Source organism: Cynocephalus volans, chromosome 10 (genome assembly GCF_027409185.1).
Source record: "Cynocephalus volans isolate mCynVol1 chromosome 10, mCynVol1.pri, whole genome shotgun sequence".
NCBI classification, from domain to species: domain Eukaryota; kingdom Metazoa; phylum Chordata; class Mammalia; order Dermoptera; family Cynocephalidae; genus Cynocephalus; species Cynocephalus volans.
The window spans coordinates 47,329,060-47,347,379 of NC_084469.1; the positions used below are offsets into that span (position 1 = coordinate 47,329,060).

Sequence of the window (18,320 nt, forward strand, 5' to 3'; positions counted from 1 at the left end):
CCCAGTTTTCTCATCTAAAAAATACGATGGGTTGAACTACGTGTTCTTTAAAGTCCAACACTTCTCAGGGGGCCATCTCAGCTTAAGAAGACTGTGATTTCACATCTTCTGAAGTGTGTGACAAGCCCCTCAAAGCAGGGCCCACGGTGTAGGGACACGTCCGCATGCTTACAGTGGCCCTGGACACTGCCTCCAGTTCCCCACAGGCCTCCACTAGCAAACTCAGTGGAACTGGCCAGGAGTGGCTTCCTCGAGCGCTCGTCACAGACTGGGGGCGAGACTGCCTGACACAAGGGCTGAAACACCTCCTCGCACCTCCCGAAGCCCCTTCACACATATATCTGATCTTGACAGCACACACGATCATAAACCTAGTCTACAGACGTGGAGACAAGGGTATGCCAAGGACACGTGGCTTGTCACGGGCTGTGCTGCTCCCTAGGGTCCAGTCTCAAGCTAGAATGGGTCTCAGAGTCAGTCCAGGTTAGTCCACAGGCAGCAGAGGTTAGAGCAGAAACGAGTACAAATCCTAACTCTGTCCCCTGCACTGGTTCTCCTGGCTCCTGAGCATGCCCACACTGCCACTTCCTCACCTCTGCTGTGAAAGCTGAACCGTGCTGTCCCGACTCCTCAATTAAGAGGCTAGAAAGCCTAGCAAAGGGGATGGATTAGGTGATGCCAACTTAGTGGTCCCCTGAAAATGGGGTTTAAGTGATGGCAATCTCAACAGGCAGTTGACAGACTCTGAACACCCACCCTGTTCTAAAGGCTGGGGGACGAGGGGACGGGATGAGGTCCCTGCCCTGCAGTAACTGAGTTTAGACACACTAAAAAAGAAAAAAGACAAGACTGTTAGTATTGTTCCAGAAGTCTCCCTAATCTTTTACTCTACCCACAGCACTGTTAAATTGGCTGTGATGCTAAAGGCTGACTTTTTAAAAACTTGTATGTGGATCCACCATATGTAGCCTGTCAGTAAGAATTCCCACGGTGGCTCAACCCCTTTGCTTTGTGACACACACCAACCGTGAATACAAAGTAACCAGAAATAACTGCTTCCTTTCTTCTATCTTTTTCTATTCTTTTCTCTGCATTGTTTGTAAGTTAAATAAAAGCAACTCAAAATGTAACTGCTCCAAAAATGTCTTAAGCAACAAAGATAACTACCATGTTAACAAAATATTTAATTTTAAAAAAAATCCGAAGCAATGAAACATCTTATAGCCTGGGTATATAGCCACCCAAGTAGAGCAGGATCAGTGTCACTGGGGATAGTGCCAAAATACTTATTGAAAACACATTATAAAGTAATGTACTTGCTTTGTTAACAAACTCTAGAAACAAATCAAGATGAAAAAAAATCATCTCAGGTACATTTGCGGGATAACCTTATTTACCAAAATAAAGGGGGCTGAACCAGCAGCCTCTCCCCAGCGCCTCACCTGCTGCACACGTCCAGGTGGACTCAGCTGGCCTTACCTGTTATACATGTACACGTGGACTCGGCTGGCCTGGAGCGCCGAGTCCAGGTGTTGGAGGAGCGCTTCTGTGGTCAGGACATTAGCACCTTCTTCTTTCGGGGTCTGTATCATGAGCTGAGGATTAAACATAGCCTCTTCTCCAATCTTCTGGCGAGTATAATTTAATTCACGACTTACTCGTCCACCAACTGACAAACATGTACAGGTTTCAATTAGAACAGCAAAACCACTGCAAATTAACGTTCTATCTGTTACCTCCCTCACAGACATGGGATACACAGTAAACTCAGCTCAGGCAAACGGCTGATGTTTGAGGAGTAACATTTACTTTATTATTAACGGCAATGTTAACTTCATCAATCTTAACATATAGAAAATATTCACGAAGCCTGATAATGGCTATGTGCTTTGTGCACATTCTAAGAGGAGTGGGGAAAGGAAAACCTGAGACAACTTTTCCTTGCAGACCAGACCAAATAACCCTGTTACAATTTCTTTCACTTGTATAAACAATGTGCCCTGCAGCACATTTCAAGATAAATGGCTTCAATTTACACTCTTCTCCTAAGTAATCTGGCAAGGGTAACAAGGAAATGTTTCTCCTCCATGGAAAAAGAAACAAGGAAAGGTGGCAAGAGTGTGTTCAGCACAAAACTTGCCAGGAGAAGATAAATAATGTGATTCAAGTCAGATGCACACGGGGACCCACTTGAGAGGGACAAATATATCAGGAGCCTGGTTCCATCAGGCTCAGCTGGTCAGCGTCCAGAAACCACAGGTGCCAGGTTCTGAGTCACCTGGGGCTGGGCGACCTGTGTTTGGAAGCTCCCCAGGTGATCCTGAACCTGCTGTGGAGGCTGGGAAGCCCCAGCTGGCTGGGTGTGCTTGTGCAACAGGTGGCCAAGCCGTGGACACCAGTCCTGCGAACTGCTTTTTTCTTTTCCTCTCCCTGTTACATCCTCAGGCTCAAGCTTCTATTCAATTACAGTTCTGGACTAAGCCAAGCTCAGAATGCTGCACCTGCGCTAGGAGGTATCTCAGGAAGTTACAGAAAGAGGATCTTAGTGCCCCTTCCCCCCACCCACACCCTCCAGGGCAAAGACACTGAGTCTGAATAGCTCCTAAAGTCACTGATAGTGAATGTTTACTGAAAAGCAGGCCTTCAGCTATAGTTTAGAAAGAGCTCAGTGATCGTAGCTTTCCCACGACGAGGAATCCTTTTTCTTCAAGTTTAGTATTCAAGGACATAAACATTTGGTTTGGGCAAGTAAATAAGTGCTGGGAACAGGGGATTGTTTAGTTCTCTTGGCATATTTTATAAACAAGGGGCAGGCTAGAAAGCAAATAATGCCCTCATTAGGAAAACTAGTGCAGATTCACGGACTGGCAGGGGTCTGCGCAGGTTCACGCCTACGCCAAGGCCACCGCAGGGCTGAGAGGTGAGGTTTCTTTTGCATACTGTGTGTGGGATGAGGGACAGATGTATTGGGTGGTTGTTAAAAAACGTGAAGACTCCTGGGTGCAGAAAACTTTGACAAATGCCATGGGGAATTGCCGAGGCCAAGTGATCAATCTGAAGTTAGAGGAAGACCACAGGAAACACTGGGAAACGACTTGCATCAGAGGATGCATATGCAGAAAACCACCAGCCTTCCTCAGGCCCTACCGCAGCCTCCGAAGGCAGGGTCTTGTCATGCTGGCAGTCACAGTGCATCATATGATACGGACTTTTGATCAGTTAACTAGTGGACTGTTTGACTCAATCCACATCCTCTACAGGTGGAGAAGCTGTTAGAGACTAAAAATCCAATTACTAATCCAGGTCACTTCTGAAAAGCTACAGCTGCACACCAAGGAGCTCGAGGCAGCCTTGCTCAATCCCTTCCTTTTTTTCTGGCGACATCACATCTAATGCCCCAAACCTAGAAATCATTAGTTTCCACCTGCCTCCTCAAATACAGGCATAGCACACGACATTTCACTCTGCTTACAAAGTTACACTTCCTTTTACCATTAATGGAACTTAAAACTTCAGGCAACTTAAAATCATGATGGTAAAAACAAACAAGAAAGCAACCCCACCCGCTCAGCATAGGGACCTAGGCTGTGCCACACCCTGCCTCTTCCAGCAAGAAACACTCCTCCGCAGGATGCCACCCCCAGGCCTTCGCAGAGCAGCTGCCTGTCACAGAAATAGAGATGCTGATGCCACATGGAGTGGTGGGAAAGGGGGAAGGTACTCCAAATAGGATGGCCAGGGAAGACGTCAGGGAGGTCACATTTAAGGTGACTTTGAAGAGCTGTGGGAACAGTGTTCTGGGCAGAGGATCTCAACTGCGAAACCCTCATGTTTAGCTTGCTGCAGGAAAAGAAAGGAGGCAAGTGTGGCCAGAGCCTGGTGAGACCATAATTATGTCATTCACTTGCCTGCACTGGTAGACTTAGCTCCTTCTCAGGTATACTTGTGTCATAAACTGCACAGACATTCATATGTTCTTACATCAGTATTCGCCCAAGGAGCTCTGGAGCAAGGTGCCAGAAACAGAAACCCCTCTGGACAGGGCACTTTTACGGACTTGCCTGACTTTTGCTACCCCAGAGAATGACTATCCTAAATTACTGCTGACTGACAGCCTGGAGCTGTTCATTACCTTGCTGCCCACCCTCCTCACCATCCAGGAGCACGGAGCTCTGCGCCCAGGAATTCCCACAGAACCCACTTCAGATGATTGAGATTACAGTCGTGGTCTGGGGCAAAAGGTTTTCTTCCCTTCTCTTTTCCATTTTCAAGGTCAGAGTCCTTATGTATTTAAAAAATAATCTAATGTTCATGAACTACTCAGAGGAAAACTACTGAACAGAATGAACCATAAAACCGATATCTGTCATGTAGATGCAGGTGCAGGGAGCCAAGTTAACAAGACATTACTGCCATGTGTGGTCTAGGGACAACGTATACCTGCTTCCCCTTTTGGGGGGTTTATTGCTGTTTCTTGATTTTTCTTCAATGAACATGTATAAAATTAAAGACTTCAAGATGATAAAAAAGAAAAAAGGGAAAAAGAGATGTGAAAATTACTTGGTAGAGATCTGATTTAAAAACTAGCTCCCTGCAAAAATAATATGCATCTACATCATATCCTTTAGTTCTCTTATTTTCTTCTCCCTCTTCATTCACCCAACACAACAATTTTAACAATAAAACAACAACCAGCCTCTTTGAACATGACTCTGGAAACATGGCATCTAAGGATCCTGAGAAACAAAATAGCCTTTCATGGTGGTGTGGTGCTTTCCATCTGCACAGCCTTCAACACTCATTATTTACTTATTTAGAAATATTCTGGTTGCTGCTGCTCCTCCACTGAGGTGGGGCCAGCTGTACTGGACAGGCAGCAAGAATGGGGATCAGAGGACCCAGGTTCTCAGCACTGCCGCTTGTGGCAGAGAGGTTTGGGACAAGTCTCATGACAGTTGAACCTCAAGAACTGTCTCTGTAAAATGGGGATAAAATACTACCACTAACCTCACAGGATGATGTGGGGATTAACTGACAATGTATGTGAAATCTCCTGAACCCTTACCCAGAAGCTGAGCAGGTGCTCTTATCACAGAGCTCACTCATGTCATTGCCCTCACTTTACAGAAGAGGAAATATAGCTGCAGAGCTGGCGTGACGTGCCATCCAGCTAATAAGAAGCAAAACTGACCCCTTAACCCCGAGTCCAACTGCGAACCTGGGTACAGCAGGAAAGAGGTGGCCTAGGAGCAACAAATTCCGAGTGTCGGACCATATACATTAAGCTCATAGCTAGAACTTTTATATATATATTCTCACACAGAAGAGGGAACCTTCTTTTTTTTTTTTTTTTTTGATCGCAACCCTTGGTGTGGTGTTGCCCGCACCGCGCTCAGCCAGTGGGCACACCGGCCATTCCTATATAGGATCCAAACCCGCAGCGGGAGCACTCCTGCACTCCCAAGCGCTGCACTCACCCGAGTGCGCCACGGGGCCGGCACAGCTAGAACTTTTAGAATGCATGAAAATATAACACAAGACAAATACCTGGTATATTTATTTAAAGGACAATGATATCACCTCAGAGATTCTTCTCTGCCACTAAGGAGATGCAGTTTTTTCCAACAGGGCCCCGTGGGCCTGCAGCGGACAGGCCCCATTTCCTTCTGGTCTCCAGAGGGGCTTGTCTTAGAGGGGCAGAGAGATAGGGCACAGAGAACAAGCATCCCTCAGTGTCTTTACCTGCAAATTCTGCCATCTCACTCTCCAAAAATCAGAGACTTAAACCAATTCTTTGAAAGAGGCAGGGTACAGAGCATCACTTCTGCAAAGAACTTCTTGAGCCTTTCCTTGCCAAATCAAGCCAAGCATGGTTTTCCAAAGAGAAGAAGGGTCAGCACGGGTAGGAAACCACTCAACCCAGGGGTCCATACCTCCGGGCCAGTGCTACTCCAATCCATGGCACTCAGGAGATGTTCTCCTGCTGCATCATTCCTTAGCACAGCCTTCTGCAAAGAACTTGAAATGTCTATGGCATTCATGCAAAAAACCTTTAAGCAAAAGCTTATTGTGACTCACATAAAGATGATCTGCGTGACCAACCAAAGTTTTAAGAAATTCGAAGTCACTTAAGAGAGGTACTGTCTCCTGTCCGCTCACCTCTGTATGTGGGGAGCAGAGGCACAGCAGAGGCACTGGTACATGCTCAAAGTGTGCTGAGTGAATAAATGAAGGAAAGTCTCAATACAGAGCCTGGGGAACAGGCAGTCATCTGTACAAGATATTAATTTCCTCCCAAGTCTTTAAAAAGTCAGTAAAAACAAGTGATCCTTTCAGCCTGAAAAGTAAGAGCCCAATTAGGGAGTAGGGTCTGTGTATATGCAAGTATATCATTTGCATTTGACTGATCCCATGAATTATCCAACGGCCACTAGAGAAATTTTCCTTCCTTGAGTGACTTCAGGTCTTTCCTTCAGTGTTGCAATTAGTTATTGTGAGGGCAAAAAAGTACAAATCTCTAAAGGGTGTAACTGCAAAATTATTAGCATTGGCTCATTCTCTAAATTAAAAAATAAAAAAAAATGGAAGATTCAGCAACTTGGGTGACTGGCTGAAAACTCATGGGCTGTGAGTTTTAGTCACTCTTCCACTCATGACTTTCATTCATGAAGAGCCAACTGCTGCTTAAGCTTCTGGGCTGTTCTTCTGAGATTGTGCCCTTGGGTGTTGCCATGGGCAAATGCAAGAATCAGATAGCTCAAAGAGACTTTCCCTGCATGAAGTGAGCCCAGTGAGATGACAACCACAAACACAGGACAGGGACACAGGTACCCCCCTGAGCCAAACCACATGAGGGAGGGCGTGGGCTGGGCGCAGGTAGGGCGCCCGTGCCGCATGGAGGCTGCGCTGCCATGCACTGCCCTCTGTCGTCCACCTCGCCCCATGGCCTCCTCTGCAGACCTTTCTCTGAAGCCCACCTGCCCGCCCTGTCGGACAAGCAGGTGAGCCCAGCACTATGCCCTCACTGTGGCAGCTCCGAGTGCCATCAGCTCCCAGGATGACACTGCCTCTGTCGGGAGGCCCCTTCTTCAGTCACTGCTGTGCAGGGACAAGCGAAAGCTGTGCATGACCCCATCTGTGACAGGCCCAAGGACATTCTTGGAGGGCGCAGCTGGAAATGGCCTCTCTCCCCAGCTGCATACTTGCCAAGCTGTGAGAGCCTCAGGTCCTGCCGACCTCCCCGATGCTGCAAGCAAGCAGATGCAAGCCCAAATCCCATCACTGCAGGAGTGAGGCACGGCGGGTGGGACACGGCACGGCTCACTCTGCCACACGCCACCAGGCAGCAGAACCTGTGGCCTCAAACAGCCTGTTTCCGTCAGGCAGGTTCTTAGTTCGTAGTTGAGGCCTTCTAGCATCTTCATTCAAAAAATAAACACAGAAAGCATCCCAACATCAACAAAACCTAAGTGCTCTCTCGGTGGGCTCTCCATCACAGCATTTGGGCTGCTTCGTAGCATTAACCCTAGTTCCCTTCTCCCAGCTTCTGTGGAGCTGACATCACCTCTCAGCTGGGAAGTCTTCTTGCCATCACCCAGCCTGGGCTCCTTTTCACTGGCCTCCCATTTGAGCACCCACGGGGGAGAAGACAAGGTGATCCCACCTCGCACGGAGGCTCCCTGGCCGCGGTGGAACACCACGCTGGCCTGCTTGATCTCCCGCACCGTCCCTTCCTCGGCGTCTGTACAGGGAGACGCACATCACTGGGGGCCACTTTCATGATTTTGTTGTCATCGGGATTAGCTGGATTAGGGGCCGGTACATAAGGACCCCCTGGTGCTGTGAGGAAGTTTCATCACCGGGTCAGCGTGGTGTGAACTATATTCTGTCAACACCACCAGTCCTTATAGCTACCAACCCACTCCCCCGAAAAGGGCGGAGGGGGAGGGGTGGCAGAAAAAAAAAATTCTTCGAGTGCAAAATGTATGAACTCGTCATAGCAATAAATCCCCCACCATGCACTTCAAAGTGTGTGAGCCATTCAGGACTGTCCTGTCAAACAAGAAGCCTATGTGGTTTTTAAAAATCCATACATAAAGAGTGTAGAGGGTAATTTAGTGTCGGTGAGTGAAAAGGAGCATATGTATAGCTACCCAAAGGGAACACACACACGCACACACACACACACACGCACGCACGCGCGTACACACACACACACACACACGCACACGCACGCACGCACGCACACACACAGGCCCTTTCCTAAACCTATCAAGCAGTTTGGGAAGAAAGTTGCATTGCTGAAACCTTCTATTTTGCTCAATGCTAACACCTCCAAGATGGTTAGTTCCTTTTCTTCCAAAGGACAAACTCTATCCCATCCAGCGGGGATTTCCCCACATTTAATGTGAAGGAAAAAGATGTGGGAAGGAGAGTAGCAGAGGGAATACTGTGGGGGTGGGAGGATGGGCAGAAAAACAAAAACAGAACTTTTAACTCCTTTTAAAACTTCAGTGACTGAAATGTTTCCTCCAGGGAATCGTTTGGCCCATTTACCTACCCAAATCCCCCATCCTGGCCCCCACTCATCTGGAGCCCGCGTGGAGTAAACACAATCTGTAGAGAAGGTAGTGGGGTTTCTGCAAGTGTGCGCCTGCATGTATGTGTTTTATAGAACAGTCCCTCTTGCACAGAACTGGGCTGTTCCATCAAAGCCGTATCTGTTATATTTCTGTCTTTCTCTTCTGTTTGGCGTATTCACCAACAAGAGAAAAGGAGGTAAGCTTTGGCGGCCCTGACCTGCAGCTGAAACACAATGCTTTCGCACAGCCCTGCCGACCCCTGACATAAATTTTACACCGCAGCTGGCATTTACACACTCAGCATTACCATATGTATAGCTGCTCGGAGCTAATTATGCTAATCACCTGTCTAACTTGCTGCAGCGAAAAATGGTTGTATTTAGCAGTCCAGTGCCTACCAATGCAGCTTACTGTGTGGCTGAAATGTACATTCAGACGGCCCTGAATGGCAAGATTTTTCCACGTTGCTGGCTACATTCAGGCCTCAGAAAAATTTATTCAAGTCAACTGGTTTCGGTCCGCAACAAAAAAGTTACGAGAAAAAAGTGAGTGTGTTCTTGCCCTAACATTCTGGATCTGCTTGCAAGCAAAATGATAAATCAATTGGTGTGGGAAACAAAAAGGGAGAGAGATTTCTTTTGGGAGCCATGTGAAACTGTAGCCTATTTAAAAAAAAAAAAAAAAAAAAAGAAAGAAAAAAAGGGAAAAAAAAAAAGGGTCATCCTATTCCCCAAATCTCTAGAAAGAGCAGTTAATAGATATTTAGCCCTAATCCCAATTCTCTCAAATTGTAAGCTGTGTTTGCAATTAAGGGAGACGTTATTAAACATGTGCATTTTTTTTTCTGGATCATGTGTAGATTAAAATGGTGGTATCATATTTATCATTTTTTACTTGTTACAACAATGTGTGAACCTCACGGGGAAAAAAATCAAGTAAAAGGAAATAAATAATTTCTTAGGTAGCTAGAAAAAATTCTTTTGTTATTTTCTCTCTTAGAAAGCCTTTATTTAAAAAGAGGCTGTGTGATGTCTATTTTGTAAAGGTTTCTGGTTTCCCACTAAAGGAGCAAAAGAAATCAGGGAGTGGGGGTGGGGAAGATGGGAGAATTAAAAAAAAAAAAAAAAAAAAAGAAAGAAAAAAGTGATGGTGAGGGAGAGAGAAGGAGTCAAGAAGGGTACATTTTCCTTAATCCCCCACTTCCTGTTTTTATCATCACTATTTCCTAAAGTAGTTTCTTTTGGATCACTCTGTAAGAATGGATTTCTTAAAATCAAGATAATATTAGTGCAGGTATTTTAACAATTCCCTAAATTCAAACTGAAATCTCATTTCCTCCTCACTAACAAAATGTGTTCATGTTAATTTAAAAAAACCCCGAGTCTAGTCAGCCTAAGGACTGCTTAGTATTAGGTTATTTGGATGGACAGACAATGTCTAGGGACTCCAGTTTCCTTTTACTGCCCGCAACATTGTAAAACACATTTTACCAGAGGGTGGCCCAAAATGCCCAGTTTCTTTCTCACCTTCAAATGATCATCATTAGCAGACTCCTTACATCAGAAATCCAGAAAGGAGGAGCAAACTGTAAGGCCATTTATTTTGCAACGTATCTTAGGCTACCCCCCAGGGCTACAAAACACCAGAGCAGCCTTGTGATAAATCTTAGGTTTACACACAGATGGTGCACCAACCCAGCAGGCTTTCTCCAGCAGTGTAGGAGGTCCTGAAGGAAGCTTAGCCTCTTCTGCCTTGCTTGCCCTTACCTTTCAACTTAACAGCAGATGAAAAGCTGATACAGTCACTTATAAGATGCTGCTATGGCAAGAGCTTTCTCTTCGCTGCCCACTCCTCTATCTGTTCAGCATTTTATAAACTTATCTGACCCAATGAAACAACATTATCCAAACCACATCTTGCTCGCTTTGGCATTCAAATTCAAGTTGCTATTCTTTGCCATTCCAAAGTGTTAATTTACCTGGGTTTTGTAGTTCCAAATCTTGACCATGCAGCCAAAAGCACAAATGACACAACTACTACTGTGTTTGCTTGCTGCAAAGCAGAGGGCTTACCCCTCTCTTTCCCTCTCAGTCTCTCGCTCTTCTTAAATAGGAGATGGACCACCCTGCCTCGTGGCACAGAACAGTGTTTACATTGCAAGAGTTGACTGTGTAATACATCTGGCATTTTTGGGCAGGATTCCTGAGCTAGGGGCCAGAAGCCCTTAAGCAATGATTTAAGGGGAAAAAATCATTCACATTAACTAACAAAGCTCATTTCCAGTTCCTTTTGCTTACTTTTGTACATGTTTCATCAATAACTGAAAACTATCTTGGTTGCTTAATTGGGTAAGTCTACCGCTTTTTTTTTCATTTATCGTAACAATAATAAACAGAGCTTGTGCGAAGGTAAGGACTTGATTCTCAGTAGCCAGTGGCGTTATGGGACGCATATGCAGTGTAGACTATTCACCGACTTATCTGCCTCCCCATTACAAATCTCTCCATCAACAAACTTGTCATTCATTAGCAGGTACCTGATTGCCACCAATGATAGTTTCCCTAACATATGACAGCTATTTTTCCAGCTATGCTCTAAACCCCAATTAAAACAATATTGTCATAGTCCTTCCTGAAGGGACTGAGGATGGATGCATCTCTCTGTATACCAGTCTCCTACTGAAAACTTCCACAACAGTCAAGTAGCTTCAGCGGGAGCAATCTACTGTTCTGAAAGACTAATTACTTATGTCAAACCTAGTGAAAGGATACATATAGAAAAAACTAGACATTGCAGTGGAAAGGGAAAAAAAGCTCCCTAATTCCAATTTAAGGGGAAAAAAAATCTAATAAGTATTATCCTAAAGCACCCAAGTCCAGAGATTAAAAGCAAAGAACAAGTAATAGAAGTGTTTATATTTTGATGACCACAATTATATCTGTGTAGCCAAGGAGTGGTACCACTGAGAAATTCCCATGGAGTTTGCTCCTCCTCAACAGGCAAAACTGCCTTCACTAGCAAAGCCCTCTGCTCTCTGGGATGTCAACCAAGACCTCTTGTGAGAATGGACCATCTGAGGCTACAGAGTCAGCCAAAATTTGGATAAGGAAATCCGTCTTCTCCAATCTCTGCCCAAGCTCCATGTTCCCATTGGCTTTGGTGATAGTTCCATCCAGGGAAAGCCTGAAGGAGGGTGCCCAGAGGGGGATGCTGTGGTTAATGTTTTACTTACCAACTCAGAAATGCCACGGGACCCAATTCTTTCATATTTCCTACGCCACAGTGATTCATTTTGCACTCTCTTTGGTGGTTTGGTGTGGACTAAAAGAACTTGCCAATGGATTCTATAGTTACCTTAAAAAGTCCATATACATGCCATGATTCTCCAGTAGGGGAAGCACATCTTCTGCTGACAAGAACCCATCAAAGAGTACGGTGGTCCTGAATCCAACCCTAACCGAGGTAAGAACCCCAAGGATGCAAACGGCAGCTCTGCATCTGGTATCTCCCACAGCTTTTTTGAAATAATAAATTTTCTAATTCCCTCCTCTCCATTTGTGATGAACCAGACTTACAGATTTCAGATTTCACACTAGTCACTCCAGAAATCCACCAGGGAGGAGATGACTTGGGCAGTAAGTGGGTGGTGGAGGGAGGGGAGGGGAGGGGAAGCAGAAGAGGTTTGGGAGCCAGGAGGGGCAAAGGAAATAACAACAGAACCGCACAGGTAGCGGATTATTAGGGCTGTCTTACATAGCAGGAATGCCCTCAACTTCTTCTCCCCCCAAATAGTGTCAGAATAGTGCCAAGAGGTAAAATACTACATTTATGCAAAATGGCTTCTGTTAAAACTGGTCCCCTTTAAATTATTTAAAACATTTCCTATTTTGTTTTAAAAGCCAAGAAAACTGTTGAAGCTAGACACACTCCCTGAGTGGAACAGAATACCCTTCAGGGGCTAAAGCTGGGTAGGCAGCTGGCACAGAGAAAGCGGGAGGCTCTGCAGAAGCAGCAGCCCCTTCTCTGTGGAACTGCGCCCCCCAATGCAAGATGGAAAGTGAGGGCAAGCAGGCTCCAGCTCCGGGGGTCACAGGCAGGTCAGCTTTGAAGGAGAGATCCACATGAAATATAAACATGGCATCGTGGAAACCAGACAAATCTCCTATAGCTTGTCCAGCCAGCATTAATCTCGGCATCAGCTGTGGCACATAATCTAAACAAACGGATCAGGCGGTTCACACATCTGGAAGCTGTCATCTTCTGGAACCTCCCAGCAGCGCTACCCTGCTGCCTAACCTGGCTCCTAAACCTGAAGGGTCAAGAACGGCAGGCAGCAGAGAGATATGGAAGATTCTCATCCCATAGTCACCTGCCTTGTGCAGAAGGCACCTGAGGCTATTTGTTACTTTTAAAGCAATTACTGTTGGCTTTTCATTTTTCAACCATTTCCCTCAAATACAAAACGAATACCACAACTGTTTCCACCCACTATTACCTGCTATTGGACTCTACTAGATACCTAATAGCCTTCATTTTAAATAATGTATGGGTCCAGGGAGCAGAAAAGAGCTGCATTTTATTCAGTCTTTCTGTCCCTTGTGAAATACCCCCACACCAACAGCCCTGCAGAGCAGAACCAGGTGAGAACTTGAGAAGGACAGTCAAAGCACAGCCCAGTCTGCCTTTCTGGCTGGTGTGCCTCAGTCCCTTGCCGTTCCTTGGTCCTGCTCCAGAAGGGGAACTTGGGAAAAGTGGTTTGTGATAGAAACATCTGGGGCAGAGTGAGACCACCAAAGAGCTAATGCACCACCCAGGCTTCTGACAGCTGTTACTCCAATATAAAAAAAGGCCAGCGGTGTCTTCTATTAAAGCTTTCTAGAAGTCACCTTCCTCTTAAAAACCTTCAGCCTACTGTGGTTGAAGAGCAACAAGGTTTTCCTGCAAAATTAGTTACCCCACTGCGCCCAAATAAAGTACCCAAATATAAAGCTTTTCTTTCTGCCATGGCCTTTTTCCTCTCTCAACTTGTCATGGTGTTTTAAAATTTGATATCTAATGTCATTCTAAGTGAAGAAAAATTAAAATTTTCAATTATTAGCATAAAAAGGTTGGTTACTCGGGTCAGTAAATACGGGAGTGGGATGGGAGAGTCACCTGACAGGGGATGTCTCCTCTTCTGCAGCCACAATGCCTTTGCAGCCACAGCTGCATCACGACAGAACCCTCCATCAGTACACGTGGGCCTTCCAGTCAGAATCTCTTTATCATTGAAACCAGTGGTTCTCAATTGGGGAGCAACCCCCCTTCCACAGGGGACATTTGGCAATGACTGGAAATATTTTGTTTGTCACAACTGGGAGGATGCGACTAGCATCTAGTAGGTGGAGGCCAGGGATGCTTGCTAAATATCCTACAGGGTTCAGGACAGCCTCCCACAGCAGAGGATTACCCAGCCCAGATGTCAACTGTGCGGAGGCAGAGAAACTGAAAGCATGGTGAAACTCAGCCATCGCCCACAACCAGCTTCCCGAGCCCATTTCAAGAACACCGAAGGCATAATGCTAGCAAGGTACAAACTTGAGAGCACTTATATACATCAAGCATGTATTTTTTAAGAACCTTCTAATTCTCTTAAAAAAAAAAAAAAAATCGAAGTCACAACCTGTGTCTCCTCCTCCTGGATGCTGGCCCTCACAGATGTCTGTTAACAAGCAAACACCAAGGCAATATGGATTCATTTCAAGGCTGTTACCCTCTGCAGAAAAGGAGGCCAGGGGCTAGGCAGGCTTTTAGAAAAAACAAAAAGCTCAAAGAGATAAATGAACACTCTGTCACTGGAGAACCCTGACAACAAACTTGTGTCTAAGAGAGCACTGGAGCTGGGGGCTGGTATGAAGGGAAATAGACATTTAGGGAGACAGGATGATAAAACTTCTAAACCAAGAGGAGATGCAACAGAGAAATGGGCAAGATTAAAGATAAATCATTTTCCTTCTGTGCCCCGAAGGGTGATCCAGGTGAAAGCACTGTGGGGCCAGGGAGGGTACTAGAGGCCAGATTCACTGGCACAAAGCATGAGACCAGCAGAAAATGGCTAGCAGAAAGAGCTGCAGCCTCCAGCCAAACGCCTTATACACATGCAAGACCTGGGTACCATGGTCCCTGCTGACCTGCTAAGCTTCAAAGCTCCCACCTCAATCTCAATGACCCCACCAAAGGGAGGCACTGGCCAGCCTCAAGGAGGCCACACTCCCGTCCTCTGAGCCTTTGCCCATGCTGTTTTTTATGCCTGGAATGCCCCCCAACCTGTCCCATCCCTGTGCCATCCTGGAAGATGTCCCTGACTTCCCTGCCATCTTGGCATTGCCGCCCGGCGTGCTAACCATCCACACACTGGTCTGTGTGCCTGCTGGATGGAGGTGCCCCGAGAACGGGGGCTATGGCTTCTCACCAACATCTCTCTGGAGCTTTGTGCTGTGCCTGACGCAGAACAGGCACTGAGAACATGTGCTGAATGAACGATTTTATTCTTAAGTAGCAATTAGTCTCTCCCCCATCTTGATCCCACCGTCATGCTTCTGGAATAGCAGATGTCCTCTACATCATTCCACATATTCTTTACCAAGTCTCATTACTCCATTCATGTATGAGCTAGATTTGACATTTTGACTTGTAAATACTACAGCCCTAAGACCCAAGTTGACATCTAACATTGAGTTTCTTGAAAGGCAATCATTGTATGAACATTCCAAAACAGAATCAAAGAATTCTCATCAATAATGCTTAAACTGATATGTTTTATATATATATGTATGTATGTATGTATGTCTTACCTAGCGTATATTGGTCTGCACACTATGGCTAATGCCTTCAAACTATCTTTTAAAGCCACATTTCCCCAGCATGTTAAACGAGGCATGAAAGTCAAGTCAAAGATACAGCCTATCAAGTGGGTCCCTTTAATTTGCTGGCTGTATTAAAAAGATAACATTATTTTGGCACATATGAGAATATGCATAGTAAGCCTATGTGCGCACACAAACGAGAAGGCAACTGGAGATATGTATACATATAACACACATGCCATTTTTTTTAGTCACAGAAGTAGCATTTTTTCCCAACTGTCCCTCAGCATTGCTCTGCCCTTAAAATCTTACACTTTCCTCTCCTCTGCTGCTTTTTGACTAGGGAAATATGCAACCTCTGGAACCTTTGGTTTATTTGTGTAGCAAGCACCCAGTTCGTGCCCAGTTTGTGTAAAAGGTCATGCCCAGAATCTTTACAGTCTTTACTAAGAAAGCAGCACCTTACAGACTTCTTTGCTGATATTGATAAGGAATTTATCTAAGAGATTAAAGCACAAAACGAACCTAAGTTTGGAGCCATTACTCATTTCAATTCATTGAGTTCTACCGAAGTTTAGGACAGGAGAGAGCTCTCACTTCTGAAAGCAATGTGCTCAGGGCATGCTGCTGACATGATCACTAAGCTCACTATATCATAAACAAGATCTCTTCATAGTTACCTCTACTTTGAATTGAAATTAAAACTACAAAACAGTACGGCAGCCTCCCTGGTTGGGTTTACTTGCATTCATGAAACTACTGCTGCTTCTACAGGGGAACGATCTAGCACAGAATGAATGAATGTATGAGTGAATGAATGAATGAGTGATAGATCAAGACCAAGACAGAGGATCCGGTGACTTAAGTCATTAGTAGGCAAAGTGGACATGAAAAGACACATGAAAACCTAGAGTTTCTAGAAAACCTAGAGTTTCTCATTTGTAAAATGGAACAATAATTATTACATATAAAAATATCACATAAGCTGTCATGTTATAAAAATAAAATAAGGATAATAATAGATAGCGACTTTATTAAGTTGCAAGGCATGTGATAATATATAACAAATGCCTGGTACATGGCAGTTGCTCAAGAAGTGATAGTATTAGTATTGAGTAAATAATATTTGGTCCAAGAACCAGTGAGCCACGCTGAAACTGCCAAAGCAGAAACGAGGAAAGGCCTCACAAAAGTAGGCAAAGTGAGCTCCCATCTCAGATACGTCCTCATCCTGTCTACTGAAAAACAACAAAAAAACTCCACTCCCTGACTCCCTCTCACTAAACCAGTTGGAGCCCACATAAGACTGCCCTGAAGCATGTTGGTCCTCCTTCCAGGATCTGTAATAAGTAGTGTAATGCAGAAACATAATTATATCTAGAAATATGCAATGTTAAGAAAATAAGTCACATTACTTCTCTTTACACGTGTTAAATGTCTACTGAAAAGTCCTGCTCAAAACACAAAATCATCTCGTGTCATCACCACGGACTGGCAACAAATATGTGTTGGCTCAAGTGATGGAAAGTGAACATGTGGACCAGCTGGGATGCCCTGTGCTCGTCCCTTGCTCTGTCCTAGAACCTGCGGTGGCTCCCCACAGTCCAGCCTATCACACCATTTCCAAGCTACAGTCTTGCCGTCCCACCCTATTACCCACTCCACCAGGGGCCTGGAGCTGGGGGCCCTTTCTGAATCCCTGCTGGTCTTCAGAGTCCTGCCTAGAATGTCCTCCCCTTCCTTTCTCTCTTCGGGTCTCCCCAGTCCCCTCATCACCTCCATGGAAGCTTTTTTTTTTTTTCTTTCCCCATTTAACTTTCATGGCGCATTTCAACTGGGAGCCCAAATTTAGTGCAAGTGCACTGAATTGTGGTAGTTTTAAGGGCATGCATTTGTGTGGAGTGTCTCACACATTCCAGGGTCCTTACAGTGCCTAGCACAGCCCTAGGAGACGTTATAGGTGCTCAGTAAACTTGTTGCTAGGGGGCCCTAATAGTGGCTCAATAAAACCCTTCTTCTATCCACCAATGACATTGAAGTGCTGAATTGAGGTAAATTACCCTATGGATTCAGTCCAAAGAACACTTTTGTATTAATTAACAAGATACTTAAGGAAGGAATGTTTTCTGGTCTTAATTATTTGGACGATTATTTTAACTGTCACTTAACTAAAGACTGCAAAATACTGCAAGCCGGATCTTCACAAACAAGGCAAGATTAACAAAATATTCTCCAAGGTTAGGTCTTCAACAGCATCCTGAAAGAGATCACTGAAGCGATTGTGCATACAGCTCTTCAGCTTCCAAATTTTGTTTTGTGTACCTCTGACTAGGAATGTTCCAGATATTTTTGTTTGAAGCATCTATATAATTATCCCGACACTCCCCTCCCACCCTCTCCTAAGAGATGCCCCAAGCAGTGTTGAGGAGTTAAGATGTTTCCAAAGAGCAGGATTCTTTACTTTCCGAAAAAAAGGTAATTAAGAAACAACCAACGGGGAAAAAAACCCAAAAGAACAAAAAAGGACAAAAATTAAAAAGCCTGTATCACCATAAGAACGTAAAATAGTTCCACCTTCGGGGAAGAAAAATATCTAAAACTCGCAACTGCTTTTCTAAGAAAGGCCTTAAGAACGCCCCAGAGAGAAACGCGGGTGAAAGCGCGGCAGGGCCCCGCCGAGAGCTCCCGCGGCTCCTCCCTTCAAACCCGCGTTCGTAAAACACGTTCCTTTTCTGCCCGCAAGACGCGGCCTCCCCCAGAATCCCTCCGGGTAAGCGGCCGCGCCGCGGGGACACCCACCCCCTCGCAAGCGGGCGCCGGGCCTGCGCCCCGCCGTCCCCGCGGCTCCTCCCCCACCCCCTTTTCTGTACCTCGAGACAAATGTTTTTCCCCC

At 45.4% G+C, this 18,320-nt stretch overlaps 1 protein-coding gene across 2 annotated transcripts in view; it reads right to left on the minus strand.

Moving 5' to 3' along the window:
- The window catches only part of PTCH1 (patched 1), a 55,194-nt gene that overhangs the window by 34,521 nt on the left and 2,353 nt on the right, over positions 1–18,320 (minus strand). For both annotated transcript variants that reach the window (XM_063109653.1, XM_063109654.1), the window contains exon 3: positions 1,480–1,669. In XM_063109653.1, the coding sequence (XP_062965723.1) occupies positions 1,480–1,669 (190 nt within the window). The remainder of the gene's footprint in view (positions 1–1,479; positions 1,670–18,320) is intronic.